Source organism: Glossina fuscipes, unplaced genomic scaffold (genome assembly GCF_014805625.2).
Source record: "Glossina fuscipes isolate IAEA_lab_2018 unplaced genomic scaffold, Yale_Gfus_2 0, whole genome shotgun sequence".
Lineage (NCBI taxonomy): Eukaryota > Metazoa > Arthropoda > Insecta > Diptera > Glossinidae > Glossina > Glossina fuscipes.
Genome location: NW_023998414.1, coordinates 23,683,270 through 23,700,152, shown reverse-complemented (window position 1 = coordinate 23,700,152; position 16,883 = coordinate 23,683,270). Strand labels below are relative to the sequence as shown.

The 16,883-nt window shown below is 31.9% G+C and overlaps 1 protein-coding gene across 7 annotated transcripts in view; it reads right to left on the bottom strand.

The window, feature by feature from the left end:
- Nucleotides 1–6,882: 6,882 nt before the first annotated feature.
- Nucleotides 6,883–16,883, bottom strand: part of LOC119639621 (uncharacterized protein DDB_G0283357) — a 60,075-nt gene continuing 50,074 nt past the window's right edge. For all 7 annotated transcript variants that reach the window (XM_038037112.1, XM_038037158.1, XM_038037130.1 and 4 more), the window contains 7 exons: nucleotides 11,182–13,446; nucleotides 10,635–11,108; nucleotides 10,237–10,414; nucleotides 9,564–10,165; nucleotides 9,224–9,454; nucleotides 7,924–8,538; nucleotides 6,883–7,862 (listed from right to left, as the gene is read on the bottom strand). In XM_038037112.1, coding sequence (XP_037893040.1) covers nucleotides 7,841–7,862; nucleotides 7,924–8,538; nucleotides 9,224–9,454; nucleotides 9,564–10,165; nucleotides 10,237–10,414; nucleotides 10,635–11,108; nucleotides 11,182–13,446 — 4,387 coding nt within the window. In that variant the 3' untranslated portion in view covers nucleotides 6,883–7,840. The remainder of the gene's footprint in view (nucleotides 7,863–7,923; nucleotides 8,539–9,223; nucleotides 9,455–9,563; nucleotides 10,166–10,236; nucleotides 10,415–10,634; nucleotides 11,109–11,181; nucleotides 13,447–16,883) is intronic.

Here is a 16,883-nt window from a genome sequence, read left to right as displayed (position 1 = left end):
TTTTTTTTTTTTTTTTTTTTTTTCTTCTTTATATGTAAAGATAAACATAATAAAAATAACTTTTATCATAATAATAACAGTAATAATAATTCTTTTTTATTAAATATTAATTTAATATATCTATATATGTAGTCCGCGTTTATATGTATATATAATTAAATTAAATGTTTCTGCCTGGGTGTGTATGTGTAATTTTTGGTAATTGTTTAGTTTTTGTTTTAAATGTATTTTAATTTTCTTTTTCCTTTAATAATTATGCTCTATACGCTATTATAAGTTGTTTTTTTTTTTTTTGTTTTTCTTAGTGGAGATAGCATTTTGCTGGTAATTAAATCAGTATTAATTATCATATGTATATATATATAGATATATATATATATATATATATATATCTATATACATATATCTATATGTATATACTTATACATATCATACATATATATATATATACTTATACATATCTGTATGTGTATACATATATATATATATACATAATATATACATATACATAATATATATATATACATATACATTTATATACATATATATATGTATATATATATTACAAGTGTAAGTATTTATATATGTTTATAGGCACTTTTTCATATTTCATTTAGAGTACAATTCTTTTAATATTTTGTAATTTTTCTTCTTTGTTTTCATTATCATTTAACATATATTTTTTGGATATTTTGTTATTGAATTTGTTTTGTTTTTTAAATTGTTTTAAAATTTTGTATAATTGAGAACAATATGTATAAAGAAAAAAAAACATGAAGTCAGAAGTTCTCAAGTGTAAACCGCTTGAATATCGAAGTTAAATGATATAAGTCTGGCCTTAAGTCGCCGTTTTTGTGCTTCTCTCATGCTAATATTCGACGATATTTCTTCTTGTGGCGTTCTCTTTAAAATCAGTGAGTGCTTGCAAAAAGCTGCACATCTTGTTCTGTAAATCTGCGAGAATAAAGGACCACTATAGGAGCCTTTTGCACTTACAAGCGCAATGGACGTATCGTCGTTTATGTCAACGGGTTAACTAACTTTAAATTCCAATAAGATTTATACATAGCAAAAGAGATTGTCGAAGAAGCAAATTTTCCTTTTCATATTTTCCAAAGCTATCGTTATATGACATTTCTATCACAATCACGTAAATATCGCCCCAGTCTATAGTCTACAGTTTGAAGAGACAACGTGATCTCTAACAATTTGTTTTGTTATTTAGCTTTTAAAGTTGTTTGGGAAAATTTTCAAGAATTTCTTTGCAAAAAAAAAGTTAATCACGAAATTTGATCTGGGCTCAAAAAACTTTCCCTATACGCTTAAGCGAATATAACATAATGTAGTGATCAAATTTGTAAATGATATTCTTTGTGTGATTTCTATCTCTATACGTCGATTTTGACATTAGAGACATTATCGAACGATTGCTTTGGAAGATATATTTACATTTAAAGTATTTTTCAAATTTTCTTTATAAAAAAAAAAACAAATAATAATAACAAGAAAGACAGGATTTTCAATGGAAATGTAACGCAGCATCAGGCCTTCTTCGTTGGTTAAGGTCAGAGACAAGTAGAAATTGTTTTAAGATTTAATTTTTTTTCTTCTTTTAGTACTAGAATCCAATTTAAGTCAACTTCTCTTTGCAGAATATGCATTATTGCTGAAGGTTTTGTTAAGTTCCATAATTTGAAAGATCAGTTGTATTTATCAAGAATTGTGTTCAGTTTAAAAATCTCAAATAAAATATTCATTTAATGGATTTTGACAAAAAAAAAATGATGATAGCTTTTGACATGATAGATTTAGTTGGGCCGAGTTGAGAATTTTCCTTTTACTGTAAATAAAAATGTAAAGTTTTTTTTGGGCGTTGAGCTAAAAATGTCGAAAATTCAAGTATATGATCCTAAATCGATTATAAACTGAAAACAACATCGACCCTAAATGACAGATTAGTGTATTAACATTTTGTGAATCAATTTAGGAAATTTTGGCTGATGGGAATTGGTTTTATATTCTGTTTATATCCTACTGCACCCACCTTTTATTATATCGATCGATTCAGAAAGTGACTCGGATCCGATATGATCGATTCAGAGTCATTTATTAAAATGAAATCTAAACCTTTCTAAACTTGTTTTTCTGCCTCTCTGCCCACGTATTTTTTGTTTCCAACTTACTTGTCGTAATTTTTGATATATTTTAATGAAATTCGGTACGTGGGCATGTTTTGGCCCAAGGACGAACGCTATTGAAAATGATTCAGAACGGAAAATTCGTCATATGGATCACTGTATTAAGCAATGCGGAGGTAGGGTATTCAAGAATACGACATATTCAACTGCAATGTTTTCACTTCTTTAAATCTTATCATTGTCTTGCGAAAAACTTAACTAAGAGCGACGACGGCCACCTATGGCTCGATGCATAAGTCCTTGCCCGGAAGTTATTAGAAGCTATTTGAAAGGACATCACATTAACCTTGAGGTTTAATCAAGAAATTTATTTTATTTTTAATAATTCTGGTAATATATTTTCTTATCCAAATTTCTAATATCTTAAATAAAATAATCATTTGTTATGCAATTCAGAAATATTCAAATTCACGAGGTTGTTCGTGCCCGCCAAGAAGAGGTATAGTAAATTTTGTAAACACCTGAGACTATTCATACATATATATATATACAGCAATACTCCCTATAACACGGTAGATTAGTTCCGCGTTATAGAGAAGCACACTGTACGCGCTCGTATGACCCCGTATAACGTGTTACGTACAAATGATTCCCGCATTGAATTTTCCTCGTTAAAGAGCATTTAAATTGAATATTAACGAAAAACTATAATCAAACTAAAAACATTTTATATATTAAAACTTATACATATGTAAATAAAAAACAGTCATAGTACAGAAATATAAGGTTGGATGTCCCCGCATTATATGGGGGAAAACACACGTTATACGAAGGGCATGAAATCGCATAATAAAAAAACCCGTTATAAGGTGACCGCGTTATAGAGAAGATTACCGTATTTTCTTGATCAACATGAATATGGGCACTAAGTTGTAGATGTCTCTTTACCCTCCGAAATCGTGGTTATGATTTCAGAGTTTTTCAACTTTGCCTGAAAGTTATGTTTAATTAATAAGTCAGTAAAATGGATCGATTCGTAGTAACGTTAAATTAAAAAATAAAATAAAAGCAAAAAATAAAAAGAAAGGGGAAGAATTGGAAAAGACACGGGGAAAGAGAAAGAGACAGGGACATGTAGTGGCCGTCGCCAGTCTAGTGAATGTGTGTCGATTCGGTAAGTGTTAAGCCTTCATGCTGAGTAGTCACTCACTGTAGCTACGATTAAGGCAAAAAAAAAAAATAAATAATAATAATATTTTCTATGTACACAATATATACCACATACTACGTGATATGGCATATATCTCGAAAGTATCAAATCTCGCTCGAATTTTACAAGCAAATACCGCATGTAAATGCGGGTGAATTCAAGTAAAATAAATACAATTTTTTTTTTTTTCTTTTTAATATTTTTGAAATTCATTTTTAAAAACTATTCAATTTGCTATAAGCTTGATAGCTGAAAATATACAAAATATGAGAAACTTTTCGACAACATAACACTTGCTAGATAAAAACGAAATATTTTAAATTTGAGAGAAAAAAATAAATAAATAAAAATTGTTTCCCCCCTTTAAATGTTTAAAAATATATATATATAACTGAATAGTTGACTGTTAAATTGAGAAAATCTACAACATTTTTAGAAAGTAATCGAACACAATAAGCGAAAATAATGTAATGTAGGAAAAGATCAATTACTTATATATTGAAGTTGTAATTATAAGCAGTTGTCATATTTTTTGCTGTTAACATGACAGCACTTTAGAATGTTTATTATTTTTTATGTAAATGAATATATATATTTTCATGAATTTTTTTTTTTTTTTGCAATTTATTTGTTTAAGCTTTTTGTTTTTGTTGCTTTTTCAACGATTTTTGCTTTAAAAGGTACAAGTTGTGAAACTTTTCGATTTTGGAAATATTTTCTTTTTTTTGAGAATTTTTTTTATTATTCTTATTTTCTTTTATTATGTGTATATGTGTATACATGTTTTTCTTTTTCTTTTTTTTTTTTTTTTAATAGCGAGTGTTTCTACAAAGCTCGTAACTTAAAGAAGGCTTGAATACCGAATAATTTTTTTTGAAATATTTTCATTTTTTTTGTTTCGGTTGTTTAGTTTAAAACTTATTTATAACTGGTGTAATTTTTTTTTATTTCCCTTAAGAACACATTCTTAAATAATAAATATTTTCTCATTTACTTTTTTTTGATATAAAATTTAAACTATTGTTTAAAAAAAAAAACCGATTTAAGTCAAAAATAAATCATTTACTAGTCATCAGTATTATTAAAATTTTGAAAAATTGGAACTTTCAATTTTAATGTATAAAGGGATAAAATGGGAGGGGGGGGAGGGGGGTAGGCTTCATGACAGAACATGAACATTTTAATTAGCTCGGTCAAGTTAACAATGGCAGTGTCGCAGTAAAAGCCAACCAATTCAAAATCTTGAAACATATCACATAAACTTCAATATAATGCTTGCAACATTTGTTGCATTATCCCAACAGACAAACAAACAAAACCATATAGCTAGTAAATTAAACAAAAAAAAAAAAAATCAATTTTAAGTATTACATAAGCAATGACAGATAAGACACTCCCTTAATACTGTTTATCTTAACACCAGATGTAAAGCCCAAAAGTGTGCCAAAATTTTTCTTATATTTGCAATCATAAGAATATGCAATTAAAATTGTTCAAAAATTATGCAGAAAATATGTTTAAACTTCTCTCATTGACACTGGATACATTATTTGGAAGAACAATGCAAAGTACCAAAGCACATCATTCGTACCAGTTGCTCGAATTTATTTATGAAAAACAAATCAAATAATTGAAATAAATTTTCGTTACACCTTTGAACGCTCGCTCGGATGGAATAAAATAATTGCCGGAGTTCTTTTTCAAAACAGAAAGTTTTTGAATCATCCATGAAATCTTCATGGATATCACTATCAAATATTTAACATAACATTTAAGATGATAAAAAACAAAGATATAATAAAAAGTAATATTTACTAAAAAAAAAAAAAAAATTGATATGTTTTAAAAAAAATTTAAAATGGCAAAAAAGCAAAGTGTAGTTTAATTCAAAAATTTTATCTGTAACTCACGTGGAATTTAAGTCATGTCAAATTGAAAGTTTTAAGATAAATGATTGTCAGAAAACTCATAATTAAATTATTAAAATACAATAAATGAAATTTGAGAGAAATTCGGTTTTTGCATCGACACAGGGAAAAGGGAGCAAAACTTGCAATATCTATATAATATTGTAATTCAAGTGAATAAAGTCAAAGGAGAATGCATTTTGACTTGGAAACACCTTACGAGCCCTCGCAACAAGCATTAACATTTAATAGGTCGCATAATAAAAAAAAAGAAAGAATTAAAACCTGGACAATTCGGTCCCCCGAAGACCTTCCCTCAACTATTTTCATCATAATATACTACAATTTATAACTTGCAACCATATATGAAGCCTTAGTTTCATGGGAACTCTTATATGTTGAGAAGTTTAAAAAAATAGACCTACACAGTCCAAACAACATTTGCGAACAAAATTTTTACATCAAAATAAATATGTTAGGTACCAATTGTCATCTAAGAAATTAAACCTCTCTAAGAGTGCTTTAATATGTCACAATATATGGTGTTTCACTCATTCTTGTGGAGAAACTATATTAAAAATGCAAAATTTTGTCCGCATAACGACTTCATCATCGAGATAGGCGATCCAAATCTCAAAAATTGAGCAAAAAAAATGCACGGATCGACATCAACAGACAGATATACGGAAAATCGGTTGAGAGAATAATTCTGAATTCAAAGATGACTCTAGTGTTGCTTAGATTCACCCAAACTCGTTATAACTAATTTTGCGGAATATTAAAACAATGAAACCTTAATCCAAAATACAAAATTGTGAAAATACTTTGGGATGTGTTAGTTACCGGAACAAAAGTATTTTTTCACTCACTTGTTAAGTAAGTCTGTCAGGTATTCAAGTATCAAAATCTCTTATATGAATTGTGTGTTAAATTCCTGAACTTAGGTTGGCAGATAGATGGTCACGTTTCTGGACAAAGTTAACTAACTATGACCTTCAATTGCAAATTTGTCAAGAACGAGCAGATTACAAATACAAATGATGATGATGATATCGTGATATGTTTAATCAAGTTTGAATATTTCAGAAAGAAGAAGAAAATAAGTAATCTAAAGTAGGTTTTCAAAGAAGGAAAGTCATTAATTCAGAATATTGTGCTAGTGATGAAAGCATAAATTTTATAGAGGTCCGTGATGCGTATTCGTGGACATCAGAAACGGAAGGACAAAGTTACCCTGCGCCTCTATCAGACATTTATATATAAAATGACACTCGGAAGTCGGTGCAATTTTAATTTTCAGTATCGATTCTCTTGTTTTGAATCAGTTACCAATTATTGGAGGATTAATTTATGAATATTTTAAAGCATAGCTTCAGGCTTGTTTTAATTTTTTTTTTTTTTTTTTTTTTTTTTTCAATTTGCTAAAACGTAATTTTAGGGTTTTTTTATGCACGAATGCATTAACAAAAATTAATATTTTATTTTAAATTTATAACATAATAATAATTACTTTTTAAAATAATTTTTATATTGCAATTAATGTTCAAACAAATATATTAACCATTACAAATAATATTAAAAATAGATAATATTAAAAATGTATTTTAAACTAAGACTGGTTTTTGTTGTTGTTGTTGTTGTTGTTGTTTAAGGACGCTGAGCACATTTGTTAATTTTTATTTATTTTAATGGTTGTTTTTCATTATAGTCACTTAACTGTAGACATCAATAAGGCGTTAAGTTAATAAGTATATGTGTGTTTATGTATATTGTGTTTGTGTGCTACTAGATCATACTATACGCACGTATATACGTATGTATGTACGTACATATTTATGTATATATATATACGTATCTTGTACATATGTATGCAGGTTATATGTTTTTGGTTTTATGCGCATTACGTGTCTTCTTCTTAAAGTCTACTTCTTGTAATATTTAAATTTTTTATTATTTTCTTTATATATTAAATATTCTATATGCAATTTTATGTTGGATTTAAATTTGTTATACATAAACACACATGTATGTTTATACATGCGGGTGTATGTATTAGCAAAAGGAAAAAAAAAAAGAAAAAAATATATATATATATTAAAAAAAAAAAAAATGTAAACACTTATTAATTAAATTTAAGATAATTAATAACAAATTTCCACTAAATTTCTTAAGTCACTAGGATATAACATATATATAGACATCTTTCTCTTTCTCCCTCTTTTCCCCAATCTATAGTTTTTTCACATCGGTCTTTCTTTCTCTATAGCCTATATGTATATGCGTAACATATATTATGTTGATAATGTCTTTAAACATGTTAACGTAATGTATCCTCTTTGGGAGTAAAAATTGATGTTCGCGCCTATACAAGGAAAATTTCATTTGGGAGGAGGATTTGTGGCAGAAAAGTTAAGTTCATTGATAATTGATTGCGTATGTATGGCGCTTTTGGATGATTGTGGTAGTGATATTGTTGAAGGCGAGAATTATTGCTGGAAAAGTAAAAGGTGAGGGCGTTTGAATAGCTTAGGGCGAGCGAGTGTATAGGAGGACATAGTTTTGGATGGAAATACTTTATCTGTCAATCAATTTGTGGCATGTAAAACACTAAAAATATGTATGAAATATGTTTCGCTTTAGTTAAATGTACAATTTTTACCAAGCTCACCTCATCCAAGGCGCCTTACGTTTAATTTTGGTACGCAAACTGCGTAATGGTTTTGGTTTCTTATTGCCACCGGTTGTCGCCGTAGAATGTAAACTGTAGCTGTTGTTATGATTATGATGGCTGTGATTTTGATAATGATGATGTAAGCTGCCGCTCATATTTCCATTACCCACACCGTGATGATAATTACCATTAGTTACAATACCATTACCGGTATTGTTATTATTTTGATTGCTATAATAACCTTGAGCATTAAAGCCTTCATCAAGCATTGTACTATGTGTCGGGTTCGCGTTTCGTCCTGAACCGTTGTTGCCATTAACTGCAGCAAAGGCGACATTGGCTGCTGTACTTAGCAATGCCATTTTACTTATATTATGCGGTTGTATGAGGTGATAGTTACTATTGTTGTCCATTGTGGATATGTGTTCTTCTTCAACACTGGTGGAAGGTGGTCTTTTACTCGGTGAGTTAGAGTTAAGGCTAGAATTTTGACTGCTTTGGGTTGTATTCGAACCGGTGTCGATGCCCGACGAAAGTGATAGTGAAAGTAAAGCATCCACACCGTCACGATGGCGTTGCTGATCCTCAAGTTCTTCGGGCGTTATATTATGACTATAGAAAAAAATTTCATAACAAAACAGTATTAATTTTTATATTCACATATAATATAATAAGAAAATTACATTTCCCAAAGCCATCACCAATCAATGATTACTGAACAAATCATACGTGTTGAAAGAACCAATTTAGTAATGACAGTGGGAAAATCTGGCTGGAATTCAGGCTTTCCTTTTACATGCAATTCTTGACTTTCGAGTGCATACACAAATACACAAAATGGCTAATCCAATATATTGCAGTGTGAATGACTCAATTCTGCCTATTTCCCTTAATCGATGGCAACTTCCATTCAATATTGTCAATATTAGGCAGCACAAGTGCTTTTGAAAGACTTTATTAGTAATAAATACTGAAATTAATTAAATCGATGATTTCCTTCAATAATAGGAGGGAAGAAATTATTTACTATATTACAAGTAAATGATCCTATCGCGCAAGTCGATCAAAAACTTGACAAATTAATTACATTAAAATAAGAACTTTACCTATTTAACGCTATTACATCAAGCTTTCGAACGGAAATTACCTGGGAACGACGTAGACTTTACACTTCTATCATTACATACCAAGATATTTGTAAGTCTTGCAAAAAGTCCGCAAAGGATTTATTTGCGTAAAAAAAAAAAAAAAAAAAAAAAAAAAATGATGGGATATTTAAGTTTGTTTGGCTACTTACCACTCTTCACTACTTTCGTAGGCAGCATCTGAAGAGGCACAGTTACTTTGATTATCTACACAGCCTGAGCCTAGAGCGTGCACGCTCCCATTTACAATTAGTGAACTAGAACCATTAATAAGAGGTGTGGAGGTACCACTGCCAGGACCACTACTACTTCCACCGCCAACTCCACCGCCACCAGCAGAATAAGTATGATCCTCGCTAGGGGAAGAAGTAATAACTGGAGCACTGAAACGTTAATGAATGAAATTGACGTTTAGTGAATTCAGTTTTTTTTTTTTTTTTTTTTTTTTTTTTTTTTTTTTTTTTTTTTTTTTAAGTGTGAAATTTAATTTACCCATTTTGAAAGGTTCCGGAGAAAACTTTTGGTCCATGTTTAAGTGCTAACATAGCAGTAGCAGCATTAACGTCATCTATACTCTCCGCACCGCAGTCTCTAGCCAAGCGTTCCATACTCTCGTAATTGCTAAATGTGGCCATTACGGAGCCGGGTGCGATAGTTGACGACACTTGACCGGCATTAATGACATTACCATTCTGTTGGGGATGATTGTTAGAACTGTAGCTATATTTAGTTGTTGTATTGTTTTGATTTTGTGATTTAATTGTTGTACTATAATCGGACGGATATTCATCATCGGGTACATCGGGTACTACATCGCTAATATCTTTAAAAGCTTTTGAAAGATTTGGAAATAGATTCGGATCAAAGCGCGAATTGATATGAGATGAGGATGCGTTGGATGTATTTAAGGATTTACAACCGCCATCAATGACATCGTAAGAGTCCACTGTCGGTATTGAAGTGTTACCAGGACTCTTAACGCTAACTTTATCAACAGTCGCTGAATTTTGGAAGAATGGCGAACGATTTAAAGCTTGTATAAGATTCTGCCGTTGCTGCTGCTCAACACGCCATAGAGAACCTTTGCCCATATTCTGAAAAAACAAAATAATTATTTATTTATTACTTCATTACTTATTAATGCAAAGATTAAACGGATACTTACCGGAGCTTTTTCTACTTTAACAAAACTTTTATTTAATGATAAATTATGGCGTACACTATTCTTCCAACCAGTAGGAGCAGTTTTAAAATAAGGGAAATGCTGTACTATCCAGGCGTAGATTTCCTTCACAGGCAATGCCTTTTCCTGAGAACCTTCTATGGCCATAAATATCAAGGAACTTGAAGGAAAAGAATAAATAAATAAGGGAAATATACGAATGAAGAAATATTTGAGAATGAAGAAATTTTGCGCAAAAAAAAAATAAAAAATATAAGTCGCTTATAATAGAAATTAGGCTGAAGGTTTGTGCTCTATGAATGTTCACAGAATTCAAATATTTGATAACCTTTGGAGCAACAATTGAGCAAATGATTTCAAGTAATTATTTAAAAATTCACCTGAAACTATATGGAGGTTTGCTATGGGTATGCAGCAACGGATCATATGGCACATTATTGGGATGTTTTTGTTTCTGTGATGTATTGGCCATCTGTGACTGTTGGCTATTGTGATTATGTTTGCTAGGTGTTAGTGGACTTGGCTGTTGATGCGGCGTTGAATTGCTGACTCTGCTTTGTGACAATTCAAAATCTTTTAAGGAATCATTATCATAACTGGAGTAAGAGGTAGGACTGCGCATTATTTGATGTTGCTGTAATTGTTGCTGTTGGTGATGCTGTTGTTGCTGTTGCTGTTGCTGTTGTTGATGATGATGATGATGTTGCTGCTGCTGCTGTTGTTGCTGCTGCTGCTGCTGCTGTTGTTGTTGTTGTTGTTGTTGTGGGGTACTGAGCGTATAATATTCTTTGGTAGTATGCTGAATAGAAGGTGTTTGTTGTATCTCCTGCGAAGCCATTAAAGAGGTAGCAGTTCTATTTAAAACGAAACGAAATGAAATAAGAAATATTTGCAATTATTTCGTAAATTTTAAACTTTTAAACTTACACCAACACTTGTTGTAAAGGCATTGAAACCGTTGTTGTTGCTGTTGTGGCGGTAGTGACTGCTGATGATGATACATGTTGTGCGGCCACGGGATGATTAACTAATGTGTAGCCGGCTGGTATTTGATTGCTTGTTATTGAATTCGAATGACCATCGGCCGTTAAAGAGAGGGGGGAAGAGTTGTTCGCTGAAGACACAGCCAAGAAAGAAGCCGCCGTCACCTGTCCCGTATTGGTATAGTTTAAGGCTATCGGTGCTTGATTGCCACTCAAAGCAAAAAATGAAGTGGCTGCATTACTGCCGACTTTACTTAAGGGGGGACTATTGCCACCATTTACTGCCGCTGTAGATAACGATGAATTTGAAGAGGCGGGCGACGATACCACAGTAATGGTGGAACCTACTGATACCAAAGACGTTGTACAAGATGTTACCGAAAGAGTTTGAGTAGGCATTGAAGGGTTGGTGGTTACTTGTAAATTAGAAGAAGAGGATAAAGAAGAAGCATTTCCGCCACCACCCTGATCTAACACATTCATTTTCTCACGTAAATACTTTTTGTGAGGATGATGAGTCGTGCTGCTGGCGCTACTGCTGCCATTATTTATGGAACTGGTCGTGGTATTGGTGTTATTATTACCATTGTGACTATTGTTAGTTGCATTGTTTGCTCCATTTTGTAACTGTTTATTGTTATTATTATTATTATTATTATTATTATTATTGTTGTTGTTATTATTATTATTGTTATTGTTATTGCTGTGGCCTTGATAAATTGTGTTATTAGTATTGTTGTTATTATTGCTGCTGCTGCTACTGTTGCTGTTGCGGCCCAAATTGCCATTGGCAACTATTGAAGTATTATTAGTTAGCGTCAGTTGTTTGGACCCCGTATTAGTAGTATTGGTTGTTACTAGTACCGTATTGTTATGGTTTGTAGTAGACGAAGAAGGCACAAAGGAAGAGTTTGTATTGTTATTACTACCGTTGGCATTTACAATGGAGGTAGAGTTCATCGAAGCGTTGCTATTGGTTGCAGCACCATTTAAAAGTTGCCGTGCGGGTAAAAATGTTGTGCCAGCCTTATACTCGACCACCGTGGTTGTACCGCTAGGACCGACGTACATAGTGGCGGCCCCTAATGCAGCCAAATTACCGTAAACATGAGAGATGGACTGATCTTTTAGGTCTGAAGCACTGAAACGTTTAAATTGCTGCTGAAAATCACTAACACTTAATGTAGTGATTTGGGTATCGTTGGGTAATTCGCTAGGGATAACTGAAGTGGTTGCTATAACTTGCTCCTCATTAACAACTTGATGCGGCAGTTCTTCTATCAAATCGTGAGCTTTCGCATTATTAGCGGCATTGGAGGCACTTACGATACAAATATTATTTTGGCTATTGCTATTATTATTAATTATTGCGCGTTTATTAACTAAACCGGCCACATTATTTGCTGTAGTAGTAGTGGTAACAATTTCCTTAATTAAATTTGAATTATTTAACCAAGCCAATGATCTCAATTCTTCATCATTGTCCGCAATTGTTGCCGAAGTAGTGCCAGTATTCATTTGCGATTCATTATTGCCACTATTATGATGTATATCCACTGGTTCAGTAGCCAAGACTACTATACTGCCAGCCGGCGATGCATTTACAGCGTTTAACAAACCATTCGTACTTGCTGCACTGTGAGGAAAGCCCGTACTGGCTGTGCCCTCATATGGTGTAAATAAACCATTTCGATTTTGTTGTAGCAACACGTACTTGGAAGTGGACGGCATTGCGCTAGTTACGGTATTGGTATTGGCGCTGGCAAACGCAACTGAACCGTTGAAATTATTATTATTATTCGTCGTTGAATTATGATTCAAGTTCTGATTTGCGTTGTTAACCTTGTTATTGGCTGCCGCCAATAGATTACTTAAATGATGCTGGCTTGCTGTTGCAGTATTATTATTATTATTATTATTATTATTATTATTATTTATTGAAGACGAATTACTATTGTTGTTATTATTGCTATGACTACCGTTATTCGTTACATTGTTCGACGTAGAAAATATAGTTGCATTACTCGAGAGCGATGGCGGTACACCTCTTATACCATTTGCAGTAGTATTAGATGCAATAGAAGCAGCAGCAGCGGCGGCGGCGGCGGTGGCTGTTGCCACCACAGTGGCGGTTGTCACACTTGGTAAGGTACGCAATTGCCTCAAATCATGAGTCCTTAATAATTGTGTAGGATTGTCTGGCGACATTCTATAAATAAACACAAAAACGAAAGAAAACGAAAAGAATAAGTAAAAGCGAATAACGTCAATAGATGCAATGCTACTAACTTTTACCTATTCATTTTTATTATATATATCATATAATATATATAAGTGTGCAATAATATGAGTCATATATATATATATATATATATATATGTATGATGATAATGAACATCATACATATACTTATTTTTTCTATTTCTGCTTAAGCATTCGGTTCGTAAACAATTTTGTGGGGATAATAAAAACAAGAAGAAATGCGAAACAATGAATGTAATGGAAAAAAATATTTAATAATCGTTCATTTCCTTTTTTACTATCTTTTCGACTGCATTACTGCACCGACAAAACAAAAAAAAAAATAAATAAATAACGATTACATTTTATATTTACGGGAATTTCTGGGTTCACATTCATTGTACACTTGATGCAACTAATTTGAACATATATGGATAAGTTGTTACTTATGCACAGAGGGGTCCGCGACTCTCTGCCATCCATCGATCTATTACAACTACATTTTTTGGACCGATGTTTTATATTAATTTAGAAGGACCTCTTTTACGACAACGACTTTATATAAATCTACAAAACATTTTAGAGGATTTAAAAATATGCTGAAAAACAATAAAGAACACAATCGAGACATACCGAATAGCAAGATCGGCAGGGACTTTACTAGAAATTTGTAAGTATTTAGAAAACATTCCAATTCTACTCGAATCTGCATTTGGATGCATGAGACAAGATTATAATATTACATAAATGTGTTACGAGGCCATTATAGAATGGAGGAATGCTTTGAAATATCCGCAAATTATTCTACATAATTTAACAAAGAGAAAGGGAGATAGATGTCGACTTAAACAGTCACATGTTACCGTAGTCGCATGAATTTTGACAGGATGTAAAGACACGATCTCCATCAGGCTGCTTATATGCAGATATCGTTTATATGCCACCTGTACGGTTTCCGATACTTACGCTTAGTAAATTTATAAAGTTTTCTGTAATTAATATCGAGTGCACCGTTATCGGTACACATTTAAAGCAGTGTCGGAAACATCATTATTATAGTAGAAAAGATTCTTAGGCATAAAATGCCATAGGTTACCCAAGATTAGATGAAACTTTCTTATAAACAATACTAGTAATCGGTGAGATGAATAAAGGCTAAGGCAAGACAAGGCAAGGCGTAATTAATTAAATAATAAATTCCCCTCTAAAGTAAATGGAATTTTAACATTTTAAGAGAACTTTGCTTTTGACTTTTTTTTTCCGAAAAGATTAATTTACAATTTACGACGAAGAGAGAGGGGACTTGATAAAATTGATTAAAAAAAAAAAAAAAAAAAAAAAATTTGAATTATGGTAATTGTATAAAATGTTAAAGTGAATATGTTGCATAAAAAGGACTATACAAAAAGATAATTAGATTAGTTTCGAGCTCAAGTATAAAAAAGATGGTCACGTTCAAGAAATTTACGCTTTTCATAACATTATGTTGTGTGTGTTCACCAGAGCAAATAGAAATGCTATTGGTAAAGAAGGAAGCTGCTGAACATGAAGAAACATTAGTTAGAAAATGTTGGTATCGTTTAAAGGGGTAGAAAATTAATATATATATTCGGTTCTCTTCTTTCGATATGCATTTCATTTGCATGACCGACAAATTATCTTATCAAACGAATATGTATCACGAAGTATATATAAAAATGAAATTATTGCTTATAATGGGTGTTGACAGCCTCTACACGTATATTAAAAATACGCGATTGTCATCACCTAAGGCATATTGTAGTATTAGGTGCACGTGGTTTTTTTTTTTTTTTTTTTTCAAGAATTCGCAAATTCGTGTTGATTGACGAGGAAAGTGAAAGCAAAGGGAAAAAGTTTTTACATGACTATGAACAAAATGGATAAAGGTACGCGCGTACGCATGCATGTATGCATAGGTTACATAACCTTTGGTTATCGTTGTTAAAAGATTTTATATATTTATATATATATATACATAAACATATATGCATGGAACTACACACACATACATATATATATATATATATATTGTTATATATATTGTTATATGTATTGTTATTGTATTGTTATATGTATGTATACACGTCCTGTTATCGACATAAGACAACGAAGCGTAGGCAACATCCGAACCCGTAATCTCGGGAAAAAGAACGGGGGAGGCAGGATGATATAGGGAGGATCAAGAATCTGTAACGATCAATCGAGGTAATGCGAAAGTGATTCTGGGATGGCGTGGTCCACCCCTACATACACACACAAAATTATATATATATATATATAGTTATCCGCGCAATCATGAGCATATACAGATATATATAACGGGATCGCTTTGATCCCAATGTAGGGCCACAAGTTGGCAGTGCGCTGCCACAAGAAAAACATACACATATATGTATATAATTTTGTGTGTGTACGTATGCGTGTGTGTGTTGTTACTGTTGTATATGTTCGCACGTTATAGCGAAAACTTTAATTAATTTATTTGCATATTTACAGCGCACTACCAGTTGTCAACTAAACTAAACAATTAGGTCGTCGCAAAGCTTAGCGAAAATAAAATTTTTTATCAAATGTTTAGAAATAAATAAATGAACGAGCACTGTCGTCTCTCTCTCTCTCTCTCTCTCTCTCTTGCGCACATCTCATATTACATTTACGTTTTGTGTGTATGTTTAGAATTAATCAGAAATCGAATTTAATGCGTTTTAGATGACTCGCGTTTTTAATCTAACCAAGTCTTAGCTAATAATAGGCTCCAAATTATTTTCACTGTCTTAAACATTCTTGATTCTTGTATGAAATCGTGCAATCACACGCACGCAATACACAACGTATTTGAGGTATGATGATAACAAGAGTATCGCAGAGTATCGCCAATAAACTGTAAATACGAGGTGTAACATTTTCGGTCAATGAGAGGAGTTATCCGCAACACTGCTAACAAGATAGGGTATTGAATATTTAAAACGCAGGCTAATCAAGTACTTGCCACACAGCACATTGTTGCAAATAATAATCAAAGCATCTACTCTGGTGGCTCTAAAGTAAAGATTGCACCCTTAAAGAGTTGATAAGAATACTTTAGATAGTTAATTAGTAGTCAGTTAAAATGCTGAAAACCAAACAGAGAAATATCATCATCGAGAGAAACGTAAATGAATAAAGTTATAAATAAATATATAGTGTTGAGCAAAGAAGTCAAAACGGGAAAAATCTCCTCTGCTTCTTGACATAAACTCTTTACGTGCACAACAAGTAACGTTGATTAGTAGTAGAGATCCTAATATCGATAATGATCACATGCATTTTCCAAAATATATGATGATCTCATGCAAAGAGAAAATGGTTCCCCATTCCTGATATATATATATATGTAAAGTATTA